The sequence below is a fragment of the Ammospiza caudacuta genome, chromosome 18 (assembly GCF_027887145.1).
Source record: "Ammospiza caudacuta isolate bAmmCau1 chromosome 18, bAmmCau1.pri, whole genome shotgun sequence".
NCBI lineage: Eukaryota > Metazoa > Chordata > Aves > Passeriformes > Passerellidae > Ammospiza > Ammospiza caudacuta.
Genome location: NC_080610.1, coordinates 8,583,281 through 8,597,050, shown reverse-complemented (window position 1 = coordinate 8,597,050; position 13,770 = coordinate 8,583,281). Strand labels below are relative to the sequence as shown.

General features: G+C 42.3%; 1 protein-coding gene across 2 annotated transcripts in view; it reads left to right on the top strand.

The window, feature by feature from the left end:
• ARVCF (ARVCF delta catenin family member) overlaps positions 1 to 13,770 on the top strand; it is a 152,030-nt gene that overhangs the window by 71,543 nt on the left and 66,717 nt on the right. For both annotated transcript variants that reach the window (XM_058816432.1, XM_058816433.1), the window contains exons 3-4: positions 1,321 to 1,934; positions 8,595 to 9,094. In XM_058816432.1, coding sequence (XP_058672415.1) covers positions 1,321 to 1,934; positions 8,595 to 9,094 — 1,114 coding nt within the window. The remainder of the gene's footprint in view (positions 1 to 1,320; positions 1,935 to 8,594; positions 9,095 to 13,770) is intronic.

Below are 13,770 nucleotides of genomic sequence, written 5' to 3'. Positions count from 1 at the left end.
ATTTGCTGATGCTTATTTATGTTTGTAATAGCTCAGAAACCCCAAATACCTTTTACCAATTTTGTGTTCTTCCCCTGGTGTGTGTAATGCTGTCAGGTAGGTTGATTCTCCCTCTCATCTTTGTGGATGTGCTGTTTTGGGAATTTGGTTGGGCTGAAAAGTCAGCACTTACTAGGATTAGGGTAACTTTATATAGGTTAAAGTAATTTTTGGGGGGTTGGGACTACCAAGGATAGACTGGCATTTGCTGGACTTTTTATTCTTCCCAAAAGAGCTTTTGCTGGTCACTCTGGAAGGCAGTACAGAAGTTGATGGAGCCCAGATACCAACCCAAACAGAAGGCCCTTTGCTAGTGTGTAAATACAGTGGCTTTTGTCCAGCACTGGCTTAAACAGATAACCAGACCTTTGCCACAAAGGCAGATGGTTCTTGCAAAGTTTTAAGGACTCTTTGTTCTTACCCTTCAGGAAGGAACCCTGAATACAAGAGCCCTGTGGACATTTACTATTTTCAGTTTTTTCGAATTCTGTTTTGAAATGAAATGAAATGTGATTTATGGAAGTAAAGATAAAGCTGTATTTGTATGCAGCTTTTTCTTCAGTGTTTTAAACAAGTTTGTCTAGGATGTTTAGGTAGCTGCAATTGCAAAAGCAATGTGGTGTGTGTGTTCATTATTGGAAATTTGTTAGTCACCAAAATAAAGACAACAGTTACCTGTTAGGCTTGTGTGGTGATTGCTGGATGTAAGAATATCTTAAAAGAGAAAGCAGGTGTGTTGTCCACAATCCTGAAGCCCAAAACTTCTCTGTTTGAGATCATGGTTTCCTAAATATTATTGCCAGATTTGAGCTCCATCAAATTACACGGAGGTGTAAACTTGATCCAGATCAAGCAGAAGCACATAACTATTTTTGTTAAACTAGAGAATGTGATGTGGTATTTATGCTGTAGCTGTGGGAGGACAGGCTGTGGCTCCACAACATGGTAAAGCCTTCTCTTAGGACAGATGTCTCCTGAAAACATTTTGGGGGAATTGGAACTGGTCTAATGACTTTGTGTTGCTTCCATGTGCTGTCACATGGCTGCAGTGCTTTTGATTTGGTAGTGAGAGCCCAGAGTGCTTTTTTCAAAGTATTTTTCCACTGTTCGTTCCCAAAGCTAACAGGTGAGCTGATGGCTGTGCTGGTGTTACAGGCACGGCACAGGAGTCTGCTCTGTGGTGCTCTCTCTCCCTTCCACTCCTCCTCCACCTCCCGCGTCTCACCACATTATGAAGCAAGGAGAGCATTAAAACATTTATTTCCTTGTGCTTCCTGCCAGGTCACCAAGATGGTGAAGACAGTGACCACGCGGACGGTGCGGCAGGTGCCGCTGGGGCCGGACGGGCTCCCGGCCATGGACGGCTCCTCGCCCATGGGCAGCTACACGGACTCCATCGACAGGCGCTACCTCAAGAACGGCGAGCGCTTCATCCCCCCCCAGGCCTCGTCCACGCTGAGCCGCTCCTACAACAGCTACAACGACTCCTCCTACCCCGAGGGCCACGAGGGCCAGTACCGCCCCTACATCGGCCACGACGGCTACGGGGACCTCTCGGACAGCTACGGCAGCTTGTCCCGGGGCGTCGGCTACCGGCCCCGCTACGCCTACGTGCCCGGGGGCTCCTACCGGCCCGACGATGGCAGCTTCACCCTGCCCAGCCGGAGGGACACGTACGGCCCCGTGGCCCAGCCCCAGGTGCCCGTGGGCAGCAGCAGCGTTGACCTGAACCGCTCCCAGCCCGAGCGCTTTCAGCCCGAGCCCTACGGGCTGGAGGATGACAACCGCAGCCTGGGAGTGGATGATGAGGGCTATGAACTGGATCCGGATTACTCCACTGTCAACAGGAGGACGTCTGCAGGTGTGCCAGAGAGGGGAAGGCCTCACAAAGGAAGGTAAAACTCGTTTGTTTTTCACAGTGCTGTTCTGCAGCTTTTGCTTATTTGCTCGTGTACATTCAAACTCTGATCTGGTATGTTCTGGAGTTACTTGACAGAAAACCAGCTCATAAATGACTGGAAAAAAGTATGGAAGAGAGGGAGAGGTGAGGCCCAAGGACCCTTTCAGTGATTCTGGGCTGCTAGTTCAGGTTGAATTTAGAGAGAAAGATGAACTTGTTCAAGAAGGCTAAGTTACTTTTTTTCCCTCTTCCTAAAAAAGAGTTGTGAATGCACTGTGTTGTCCCAGAGTCATCTCACACTAGCAAGGTGAAAAGAGGGGTTTGTGATCTGTGAGACTCCTGACAGGTCTGGTTGTGTGCACATCTGCCAAACAAAAGCTTTGAACAGCTGGTTGGGGTTGCAGATGAGCTGATCCCTGTAGTGAAGGGGTGCCAAGCTGTCTTGTGAGGTGTATGACAGCCTCAGCCCAGATCCGCTGCTAACCACACACCCTCAGCTGTCTGAGCAGGTTGTGCTAAGGGGAGAAAAGAGTATCCTTGTTGTATTTAAAGTGACCAGTTAAAAATTACTTCTGGTTCAGCCCAGTTTCTAAGACATGTTCTATTTTATGCCATCTTTTCTGGTATTAGTTGTTTCTGCTGGTTCACAGCTATCTGTTCTTGCATTTGGGGAAAAAAGCCAAAAACCCCCAGGCTTGGGAAAAGAGTCCTGTTACTCAGCTGAAAGTCATCTTGTATAGACCTGAAAAACTTGCAATAACTTTGTTTTCTAAAGGGGGTACAAATTTTACATGTGCCTGCTTGGAGTCATATCCTCATGATTTGTGTTTTGATATGGATTTAGCTCTCATTCTTTTCCTTTTAATTTAGAATAGTTTCCAGAGCTGTAAAGAGTCTGGATTTGCCTGTCTCTGTGTATAGACAGTCTTTAGACTTAACATTTCTGACCTCAGGCTTTGCTGCATCAGCAGCAGTTGTTGGTGAGATTTGTTGTTGGTGGGATTTTTGTTCTCTGAGTCCTCCTCCTTGGAGATGTTATGTCATTCATGCTTTTGTGGCTCTGTTTTCCCTCCCTGTTCTGGAAGTTCATTCCAAAGCTAGAATCAAACACTTCCAAATTGTCATCTATACTTGTGAGAGTTTAAAAAAAAAGCCAGTGAAAAGGTGTCAAGGTGTATCTCCCAAAACACCCTTCAAGTCCATTGTGACATCTTTGATTTTGCAGCAGTGGAATCACATCCCTGTTTTTGTGGGGCTGAAGGAAATACCTGCACCCAATGGGTGCCAGAATCCTGCTCAATTTATCGGACTTGGATTTGTGCTTCCTGAACTAAGCAAGTTTACAGTTCTTGCTAAAAGAAGTCAGGCATCAACGCTTTTAAATTTTTATTAGCATTTTTCAAACTGTATGCAAAATGAATAATTAAATATATTCTTAGAACCTACCCATTTGCATTTTAAAATTCAGTGTTTTTATTAAACATCCCTTTGATTTATTGTTCCTTGCAGTTTGGATAGGACCAATTCATAATTTTTCTTCTACATTTCTTTTGTTATGAGGTTTTTTCCATATTTAATGTGATCAAGAGACTTTGACAAATAATTAGCCTGACTGTGGCAGCAAACTTTAGCTGTTGAGAACATAAGAAGATTGTATGAGGGCCTCTTCATAAGCAGTTACTTTTTGACATTTCAAAGAAATACTTGAACAATTCAATAAACCTGCATTTCAGATATGCTACTGATCTGCAAGAAAATAAAGACTACAAGTAGTGCTTTGTACTAGATGAGGGTAATTGCTAATTTATTATTCCTCTCTAGTTTTTTAAACTTTTTATTTCTGTGAAAATGATTAAATGAATGTGATTAATTGATGTCACTTTTGATTTCAAGAAGTTAAAATGTGTAGAGCAGGTTTAACAACAGCTCTGTTGGATGCTGTTCTGTGTTACACTGACTTTCATCTTGGGCCCCTCCTGTCCTGAGCAGAATTCCTGCACTGGTGACTCTCTGAGCCTTTGTCTCATGTTCTTCCCAGTTGGTGCAGCTTCATTAGGGAGTAGTTTAAAGGTAAAATAAGAGTCCTTGTTGTCAGTTCCTGTTCTGAGAGGGCTTGAGTGGAGGTTTCTCATGGGAATCTGTGCTAGTGAGTCTGATTCCCTGTGTGCTGAGCAGCCCAGCTGTGTCTGGAGGGGGTCCTAGGCAGGGGGATTACAAGTACAGATTGTTCTTTCCAGCTCTTGCCTGCTCCATTTGATCACAGAGATAAATACCTATTTGTGCTTTTCTTCTGTCATCACCAGCCTCATTTTAAGCTACTTATATTTCATTTTAAATTGGGGAAAAATGTGCCTCCTCACAAACATCTCCAAATCCAGATAAATGCACAAAGGCAAATATTCCCTCTGTTGGCTCATCATTGCTTGTGGCTGGGCTTTCTTGTTTTCCTTCATACTGAGTCTCTCCTCATGTAAGATACATCACTTTCTTACCAGGTGCAAGAGCACCTGGCACTTCTTGTTTTTCCCCTCAGCTTTATGCTCTGGTTTGGTGTAAGTCAGGTTGCATAATAAATTGGGGTTAGAGAAAAGCATTTGGGGTGTACAGTATTGAAGTAATTTTACTCAAGTTTACTTATGAAGGTATTTACATATCTTTAATTGAGTTTGTGCCTCATTTTCCTTCATTTGCTAGGTTCTCTTTATTATACTAAATGTTTATTATAGTTTTTAAAAGCATCTAATTTTACTGTGTGCTGGATGTTTTATATACAGTCCTTTTTGCAAGGAAGCAAGAAGTACTGAATTCTTTTATTCACAAAAAACTTCCCTAGTACTATTTGAATATTTTTTAATCATTAAATTGAAATTAATACAGACAAAGAAAGAAATTGAAAGAAATTTCAAGTCATAATTCATCTTACTGATTTAAATAACTTCTGTTCAGTTTTTTCTTGCATGGGTGGTGATTTCTTCCCAGAGTAGACCTCTGCATTCTTCACTTGTATGAGCATTTGTGGGACCTCTTTTTTTCCCTAAGGGCTCTGGAGCAGCTATTGCCAGTGTTACTGTTCCAGACTAGACAGGATATAAATTTTTAATGTTGACTAAATCAACAACAGAACAGTTTTTTACTGTTAAATTATCTATGCCAGAAGCCTGATTTAAGACACTGAGACTGTATTTGGTGGTCACTTCACAGTCCAAATTACTGTTACCAGGAGATGAGACAAATTTTAGATTAAATACCTTTACCAGTGGGTCTATTGCTGCTGTTGTGTATAGACAGAGTACTGGTAACACCATACATGGCAGTTTCATTCTTCTTCTGGTGTTTTTTTTCAGTAAAAAGACTTGCAATTGTAAATAAAACTTTCAGTCAGCACTTCTGGCCTACATTCACTCATTCCATGTGTATATGGGCAGCGTTTGGATGTTGTCTAGTTTGGGGCAGGGTTTTATGGACATGCCTGGGCAGAACAGGGTGAGGCAAGCAATGTGGTCAGTATGAAAAATATTTGGGTTTTTTCTGAGTGTCTTCCTTAGTGTGGATTCAGCTTGATAATATTGTGCTTGCAGAAGGTGATGAATGCAGAGTTTGATGGGGCAGGAGGCAGCCCCAGTCAGCTCATCCATTGGAGTTCTTAGGTGTCTCCTGTTAAGGGGATTTTGGTGTTTTAACCATATGGCCATAACTCAGCCTTATCTCAGCAGAGGATTCACTCCAGGTTTGAATCCCCCTGTGTATCCTATCAGGGAACAGAGCCTGGCAAAAGTAGAATTTCATTCTGCAAAGTCTTTACGTTTCCTCTTCAGTGTTTGGCACTAAGTTTCCTGCTGAAATCCTGAGCCTTTCTGGTCTTTTATCCAAAGCAGACACCGGCTGCAAAGTGTAATGAATGTTAACACTTGCAGAAGTTGTTGAGGATTAAATGTTTAAATCCTTCACCTGTTTACTCAAATGTGCCTATGTTGAAGCCATAAGAAAGATGACAAATCCACAAGCTCTCTCCCAGTTTTTAACTGTGCTAGAGTGGGTTTTGATCAATTCCCTGAGACAGGTGATTCGTGAGACCCATGACATCCCGAAAACTTGGCTGCCTTGATGCAGACAGACAGAAGGCAAGATGCTTGCAGTCAGCAACTCTGGCATAGCACCAGAGCTCTTCAGTCCTGAGAGGAGAGAGCTCCTGGTCTCCTGAGAGCAGTATCTGCTGAGGCTCTTCTTAGTCCTGTTCTGTATCAAGTGGCTTCTCCTTCCCAGCCTAGCTGTTCCAGTGATGTGGAAGTGACAAATCCCATTTAGCATGCACCAATCTGACTCAGAAAGAGGATTTCTTTACTCATCCAGTGTGTAAATATGTTGGTGATCAGGGTGTGTTTAATGCCCGGATAGATTCTTGCTTTTGACTTTCTTGCTCTGCCATTCTGATGTTCCAGCCCTCTGTTAAAGGACAGGTGATGGGGCTTGTGGCACTTGTGCCTTGCTCTGCCTGAGCAGTTGTCCTGCTCCTTTGCAGATGATCTGTTTTGGTAAACTGCTTCCCCTGTTGGTTTTTTTTTAACCTTCCCTAGCCTTGATCAGTGTATTATTTGGTCATGTGAATCTGAAGTAGTGCGATACTTGCCCTGGCTGAGCTTTCTTGTACACCTCTTAGGTTCATACAGGATCTGAGTTTCTACATAATGATTTGGGGTCTTCAGGGTTCAGGTGTGCAGGTCTTTTCCTTTGCTGCCAGGTGCAATCATTGAGTTATGTCACTGGTGCATTAATACTGACTCTCAGCACTGTTTCATCCTCAGAGGAATGTTGGATCTGGCCTGTGAGGGCTTATTCCAGCAATTGAAGGTTTTTGTTTTTATCCTCTTCTCTACTGATTGTTGAGAGATGCTGTCTTATTTTAAAGCAAGGTTGTCATCTTATTTAATTTTTCTTTTTAATGATTAATTCTTGACTTCAGGTATTTCCACTCATATTTAATAAGTAGTGACTGACAATTAGTGTTGTTGGTACAAGACTTGTGTGGTACTCTTTGGTCATGACAGTGCTGCATTTGAACTTCTAACTCTGAAGTTTTCTTTTGACAAATGTAATGAGACCAAGGAGCTTTGTGTGGCAAAGAGAAGAGGATACAACGTGAGGAAGACAGGCCTATCTGTGTGGTTCTGTTTGGAAGGCTTTGTGGAAATAAAGCAAACAAACTTCATCCCAAGACAGCAATTATCTTTGTGTACTTGCACGGATGAGGAGGAGAGAGAAGCTTAATTGTGCAGGTGTAATTGAGGTGGACTCACAGGACTGAGATGTTCTGAATTGTGAGTTACCAAGTCAAGCAAGGAACAGCTGTGCAATTATTAAAATTAATCTTCTGCTGCTTTTGTGAAGTGAAATAGAATTTAACATGAGGATGGGTTTGAGAAATGAGAATTTGTTGCAGTTTTAATGCTGGTTATCACAAATTTGCATGTGTAAAAACAGAATTTTGAGGAGTAGCTAAGGGGTTTTGTTATTCCTTCTGCCCTGTGTGCATTCACAGAAATAAATTGTTTCAGTGTTGTTCTGCTTGGAGTGCTGGAAACAGCTTTGTTCTGTAACAGAAAACACGACTGTCCAGAGAGTGTAAATTACTGTGTAGAGCAACTGCTGAATTATACATATACAAATAACTGCATCAATAAAAGGATTTCTTCAGATTCGTTCTGGGTTTTGGATACTTGCCCATTTTATCCTTTCATTCAGTTTATGGTTTAGAACAGCAATTAAAGCAACGTAAAGTCAGGAGAGGCACTTTTAACATTAAAAGCGTTAATTGTACAAGACTAAGTTCAGTCTCCACCTCTGGTTGCTCTTCTCCCCAGAGCTCAGTTTAATTATCAGTCCCTTTGGGATGACAGCAAGTTCCGTTTTCTCCTGGCTTCTAATAGCCTATACTTCAGCCTGACAGCAGAAATGGTTCAATAACATCACTCAGTGCTTTAGATGAAAGATTTTAAGAAACATTTTGTAGCAATTAGAACCACTTACTTGACAGAGCTAACTGCAATACTGAGACAGTAGCAAACCTGTCCAGGAAAAAACTGTAAAGCAAAAGGCTGCTGCTGGTTTGAAAAAATACATCTATAAGAGGGTGGTTTATGGCAATATCGATTAAGAGTAGTGTTTAGAGTATGCTTGTCTGAGCATCAACATGGAAATGTAGTGGAGCTTGTCAGACTTGCTGAAATATATCTGTGGTCCCTGCCCAGGCCTTGAATGCCCTTAATTAGAGTTTTGGTTTGTTGCAGAAGTAGCAGCATTAATGAAGATCAGTGTTTCCTACTAAATGTAATCCAGCTCTGTTGTAATTGCTTTGCTAAGTGACCAAAATGAAAGCAATCTGTTTGATGGCTTGCAGTTCCTGTCATCGTTTCATTGCTGGCCAGACAAACACTGTGCTGGAGTCCCATCACTGCTGAGAGCTCAGCTATGGTTAATTTTCAAATTACTCCAAGTAAACTGTTGAAAACACTAAATATGCTGCCCCAGTGATGCTTGTGATATTAAAATGTTTGCTCATGGCTGAAATCTGAAATCTCCATGTTGACTCAGAGTTAAGTGTTTAAATGTGCCTTTTTTTTTTTCCCTTCCTTTGTCTCGGGACCGTTGTTTGTCTCAGGGGCTACGATGACCCCATCGAGACGGAGATGGTTGAGGAGAGGATCCCGTACCTGCACGGGGGTTACGCGGCGCCGCTGGCGCAGCCGGAGCGCGGCAGCATGGCCAGCATCGACCGCCTGGGCAAGCGCTCGCCCTCCATCGACAGCATCCGCAAGGACCCGCGCTGGAGGGACCCCGACCTGCCCGAGGTCATCGCCATGCTCAGCCACCCCATCGACCCCGTCAAGTCCAACGCCGCCGCCTACCTGCAGCACCTGTGCTACGAGAACGACAAGATCAAAAAGGACGTGAGGCACCTCAAGGGCATCCCCATCCTGGTGGGCCTGCTGGATCATCCAAAGCCTGAGGTCCATCGTAAGGCCTGCGGGGCTCTCAGAAACATCTCCTACGGGAAGGATAACGAAAACAAAGTGGCCATAAAGAACTGTGATGGGATCCCTGCATTGATCAGGCTGTTGCGAAAAACAAACGACATGGAAGTCAGAGAGCTAATTACAGGTCAGTGTCTGATTTCCTTAATGGATTAGTCTTTAGAACAATTCTTTCAGCTCCAGAGACAAGAATTGCTGGAGATTACAGCACTGGAGGAGAATTTAGATCACTGGCTGCAGCTGTTCTGTAGCTGCACCACGTTTGTGGGGTGAGAGCCTGACGCGTGCCCGTCAGGAGGGGATCGAGGTCATCTGTGTGTGTGTGTGGTGCACTTGGGATTCCCTGGCTGCTGAGGGGTGGGTGCTGCTCCCTGGGTGTAGCATGCAGTACCAGGTGCTTGGGGTACTGGAGCTGAAATGAGTTACAGCTGCTCCATTGACAGGTAATTTGCAGTGCACGTGCCCTCAGTGCGTTATGAGGTAAGACAGGCTGAGCTAAATCTTTCCTTGTTAATCTCTTATAAAACAATCCTGCTGCCATGTCCCCACTCCCTTATATTTAGGGGGCCAGTCAGTCTGGTCAGGAACACTTCCAGCTTGGTGCTGAGGACTCTGAGGCTGTGTAAAAGTTGCAGCTTCTGGGCTGGAAAACTCAGATTTTAGGAGCAGAGGGTCTGCTTTTGCTAATCTGGACATGGATTTGTTTGTTGCTAAGGTTGGAAAAAGGAGAATTAAATTTCAGGTTATTGAATTTGTGCACACTTGCAGGGAGTTTTCAAACACTTACAGCTCCATTATTTAACCTGTTTTTATTTGAACTTAGTCTTGGGCATCATCCAAAAAGAGCAATAAAGTATATGCCAAGTTTCAAAGTTCAGCCATTAAGTGGGAAAGGGTGGAAAAGTATGTCAGCTCTTAAAGTAAGGAGAAAGATATTGTTCTTCAGTCTCCCATAAATCATGAGGAGTGAAATGGATTTCCCTTTCTCTTCTCAGAAGCCGCGGGGGATGTTTGGATGGAGACCAGAGCAGTTCCGATGAATTTCTGTGCCAGAACAGAATTTGTCCTGAAAGCTTTGTGAGGATGAAAATGGGTCCAGGGCTGAAACTGTTTAGCTGCCTTATCAGTGTTGGCTTGTGCAGGCAGACCCTATTGCAAACATTGATTAAGCCATTAGAGGTAAACATCATAATTCTGTAATTTCCTCAAAAATTGTAGTAGCTCTCTTTAAGTTCTTACTGGTAATCATAATTCTCTGAGATGAACAGTGGCCCTGGGTGTTCCATCTGTTCTCCCACAGCCATTACAGGCTATTTAGCAAACTAGGTCTAAATATACAGTGTTGAAACTAGCAGGGATATTTTTCCAGCCTTTTTCCAGTGAGCTGGCAAAGGAGAGCTGTCTGTTTTGTCAGAGAACCTCTGAGTAGCACGTGCTGGTTGTGCTTTGAGAGCTGTCAGTGCTCTGTCTCAACATGGAAACTCTGCAGGTGGTATTTATATTCTATTTGTTGCACTCATTTAATGCGACGACAGACTTTATTTTTTTTTTAGTAAAGAATATCTGTTTATCTACTGTTCTAGTTTAATCAACACTCATTTCTGGAGTGCTGAGAAGCAATAAATTTATTTCCTTAGATTCAAGAAAGGAGAAGCCAGTCTATAATTTACTCTGAAGGAATATCATTATAGTTCTAGGTAGTAATCAGTCACTTCTAAGATGGCAAAAGCAAAGTGGATGTTTTTCCTTTTCACTGTAAATGGCAATTGCTTTGATTTCCTGTTGCTTAATTAGCTTTAGAGTTCAAATGCATTTTATTTGGCAGCAGTTTTTTCCAATTAAATGTAGTATTTCTATTCCACCTTGGCTTTTGTTCCTTAGAGCTCTTTATTTCCCCTTACTCAAAAACACCAGGAATACTAAGGGCATTAACCTAAACAGATGTCCAGTAACAGATGATGTGCATTTAATCTCCACCTACCAGGAATAATTTCATTCCCCTTCTAAAATGATATCACCAGATCCAGTGTGAGACATTCAAGCATCAGCACAGAAAAGAATAATATTCCAGCAATGCCTCTGTGGCTGGTGCTGCTGTACTTGCAGTCCGTGTTCAAAGCTCTGGCTGATAATGTGGAATTGTCCATTTGTAAAGTGAGCTCCAAAAGTCAGCAGACAGAAACAAGAGCCAGCTTGAAGTGCAAAGGGAGCATTCAGGCAGGGCTGCTGCAAAAGGACTGGGTTCTGCAGCCTCAGAAATTCAGGTCACAATTCCAGTGTTCTCCTGGCAGCAATTGTGACTTCCTATCTGGGTGCTTTTCCCTTGTGATAAACCAAAGCCTACCTTTGCCATGAAAGTTTTTCAGTTTGTCTGGAGTGAAATGTCTGGGGACTTCATCAGCAATGCATTAGGAAAAAGAAAAAAATACAACAGCATACAGCATTTGTGTTTATTTCTTTTAACAGGCTCCAAATTCAAGTTTGGTATGACGCATTGATTTTTCTACAGTTTAATCTTTCTTTAACTCAATACTGGCTGCCTTTCAAAAGCTCAGTAGTAATCACCAGCTGGTCATCCCAGCTAAAGACAAATAATAAAATAATCCTACTTTCCAGAGAGATTCAAGTAATTTAAAGAAGTTTAAATAATTCAGTTGTCTGAATTCAACAGCAGTTCTAGGCTTGAAGTTTTGTTTCTCTGGCTGTGGAACTCTGCCTGCAGGACAGGAGGTACCTGGGTGCACACAGTAGGACGCCCTGTTTGAGGCAGGGCTTTCAGGCAAAAGAGATCCTCCTTAGCATTTAATGTGAGAGTCAGTCCTTGACAGCTCCATGCCTTCTCCTTTGCTTGATCTGGTGCAGCAGCCACAGCTGGGTCTGGTCACTGTGAATGGAGTAGGGGAAAAGCCACACCAATGAGTTAAAAATACCCAAGAGATGGATGCAGCATGGAGGGAGAACTCAGATGTGTGGCATCAGTGCTGAACGAGTGAGTGTGGCTGTGCTGGGAGTGTTCCCTTGAGCACTTCCCAGGATACACCTTTGGAGAAGTCAGACAACTGTTCTGACATTGAATTTTGGAAGCAGGCAGAGTGTACTGGTACACCACTGCTGCCAGATTAAGCCAGTCTGTAGATTTTTTTTCTTACAGACAGCACTGGTTTTAGCAGAAATTAAAAAACTTTTTTGGGTTAGTGCCATCATTGTTTTACCAGATGTTCTTGACATACCTGCAAATGATGTCCCTTGAGGTCAGAAATCTGTGAAGTGTGCAAAAACTGCCTTCTAAACTCAAAGGTACATTCATAAAATACCACAGATCTCACTTCTCTTTCTTTTTGAAATGTGGAGTTACAAAATGTTTCCTAGCTACTGCACTGAGAAAAGCTTGATTTAAGTGTTAGACTGTCCATAAGTAAATCATGAGTAGAGTTGTGTTGAGAAATACTCCACAAAATTCCTCCTTCATTTCTTCTAGGCTTGCAGCTGTACTGCTGTACTCTCAGTGGATCATTTTCTTGAGAAAAATAGAGAAATGAGGATTAAGCTGATAAGGAATTAAATCTGCTCTGATTGGGAAAGCTACAAAAGTTTTATCTTGAATGATAAGGTTTTTGTGGAGGAAATGTTCCCATCAGATATGCAAGACCAAAATTCTATTACATTCTTTGAAAAGCAATCAGAAATTGGTAGCTTTAATGAATAATTTTGTTCTTTGTGAGAATGTTGGAGTAATTTTGTTGTTTAATGACATTGCACTGATTTTAAGTGGTGCAGGACGTGATTCTTGAAATTGGTTATAATTGAAAAATGATTGACCTTCAGAATGCTCTGCAGATGAAATATTTTGATCTAATGCTCAAATAGCAACTTGCAGATAAATCAGCTTCTCAGAGCTCCCATCCCTGGGCACTGCTGTGTGCTGAGGTCCTGTCTGCTGCTCAGGCTCCTCTTTGGAGAAGTACCCTGCTCTCTTCAGCTTGCTCATCTCAGAGGAGCTTTCTCCTTCCATTTTCTGTTCCAGGGCTGCTCTGAAGAAGGTTCTTGCCCATGGTGTGTTCTGTCACACACTAGATCACACTGAGATGCTCAACTTGACTGCTTAATGGAGCACAGCTCCAATCTTCAGGATTTTGATACAAACAAGTCTGTCAAACACATGTCCCCTGGACCAGCACACAACAAGAATTCCTCAGGGAATATATTGCAGAGTGCTTATTTCCCCAAGTGGTAAACTGTGTGGTATGGACCACAGAAAAGGAATTAAAGAGCTTCTAGTTTCTTGGTGATGTTGGATTTTTTTTTTTAAATAAAAGCTTGTAGTTATTTTCCCTGCTTCATATGTTGAAAAATCAGGGCTGATGCTTGAAGCTAGAAGTACATAAGTACATTACTCACAGTATTTATGAATAAAATACAGATTGCTACTCATCATGTTTATCTTCTGAAGAGCAATACTTCATCTTTTTCTACTCCTAAAGCTCATGCAGTCTGTGGTCAAAAAGGCCAAGGCTTGTAGTGAAAGTGCATGGAAAATTTAGATTTGTGCTGCTGTGTTAGTGACACCTGTGCACCTTGTGCTGCTGTGTTAGTGACATGATTTCTCCTGAGTGCTGTTCATTTGAATTGATTAGAGTTTTAAAAACAGTGTTTCCAGCTTGTTGAAACATTTGTGTGTTATGCTAATAGTAACAGGGAATGATATTTAAAGATGGATGTCAAATTTACAGCAATTTTTTCCCTTCTATTTTTTTGTGCTGCTACATGCTACAATTGGATCTGAATTTGTTCCCTTAACCTAAA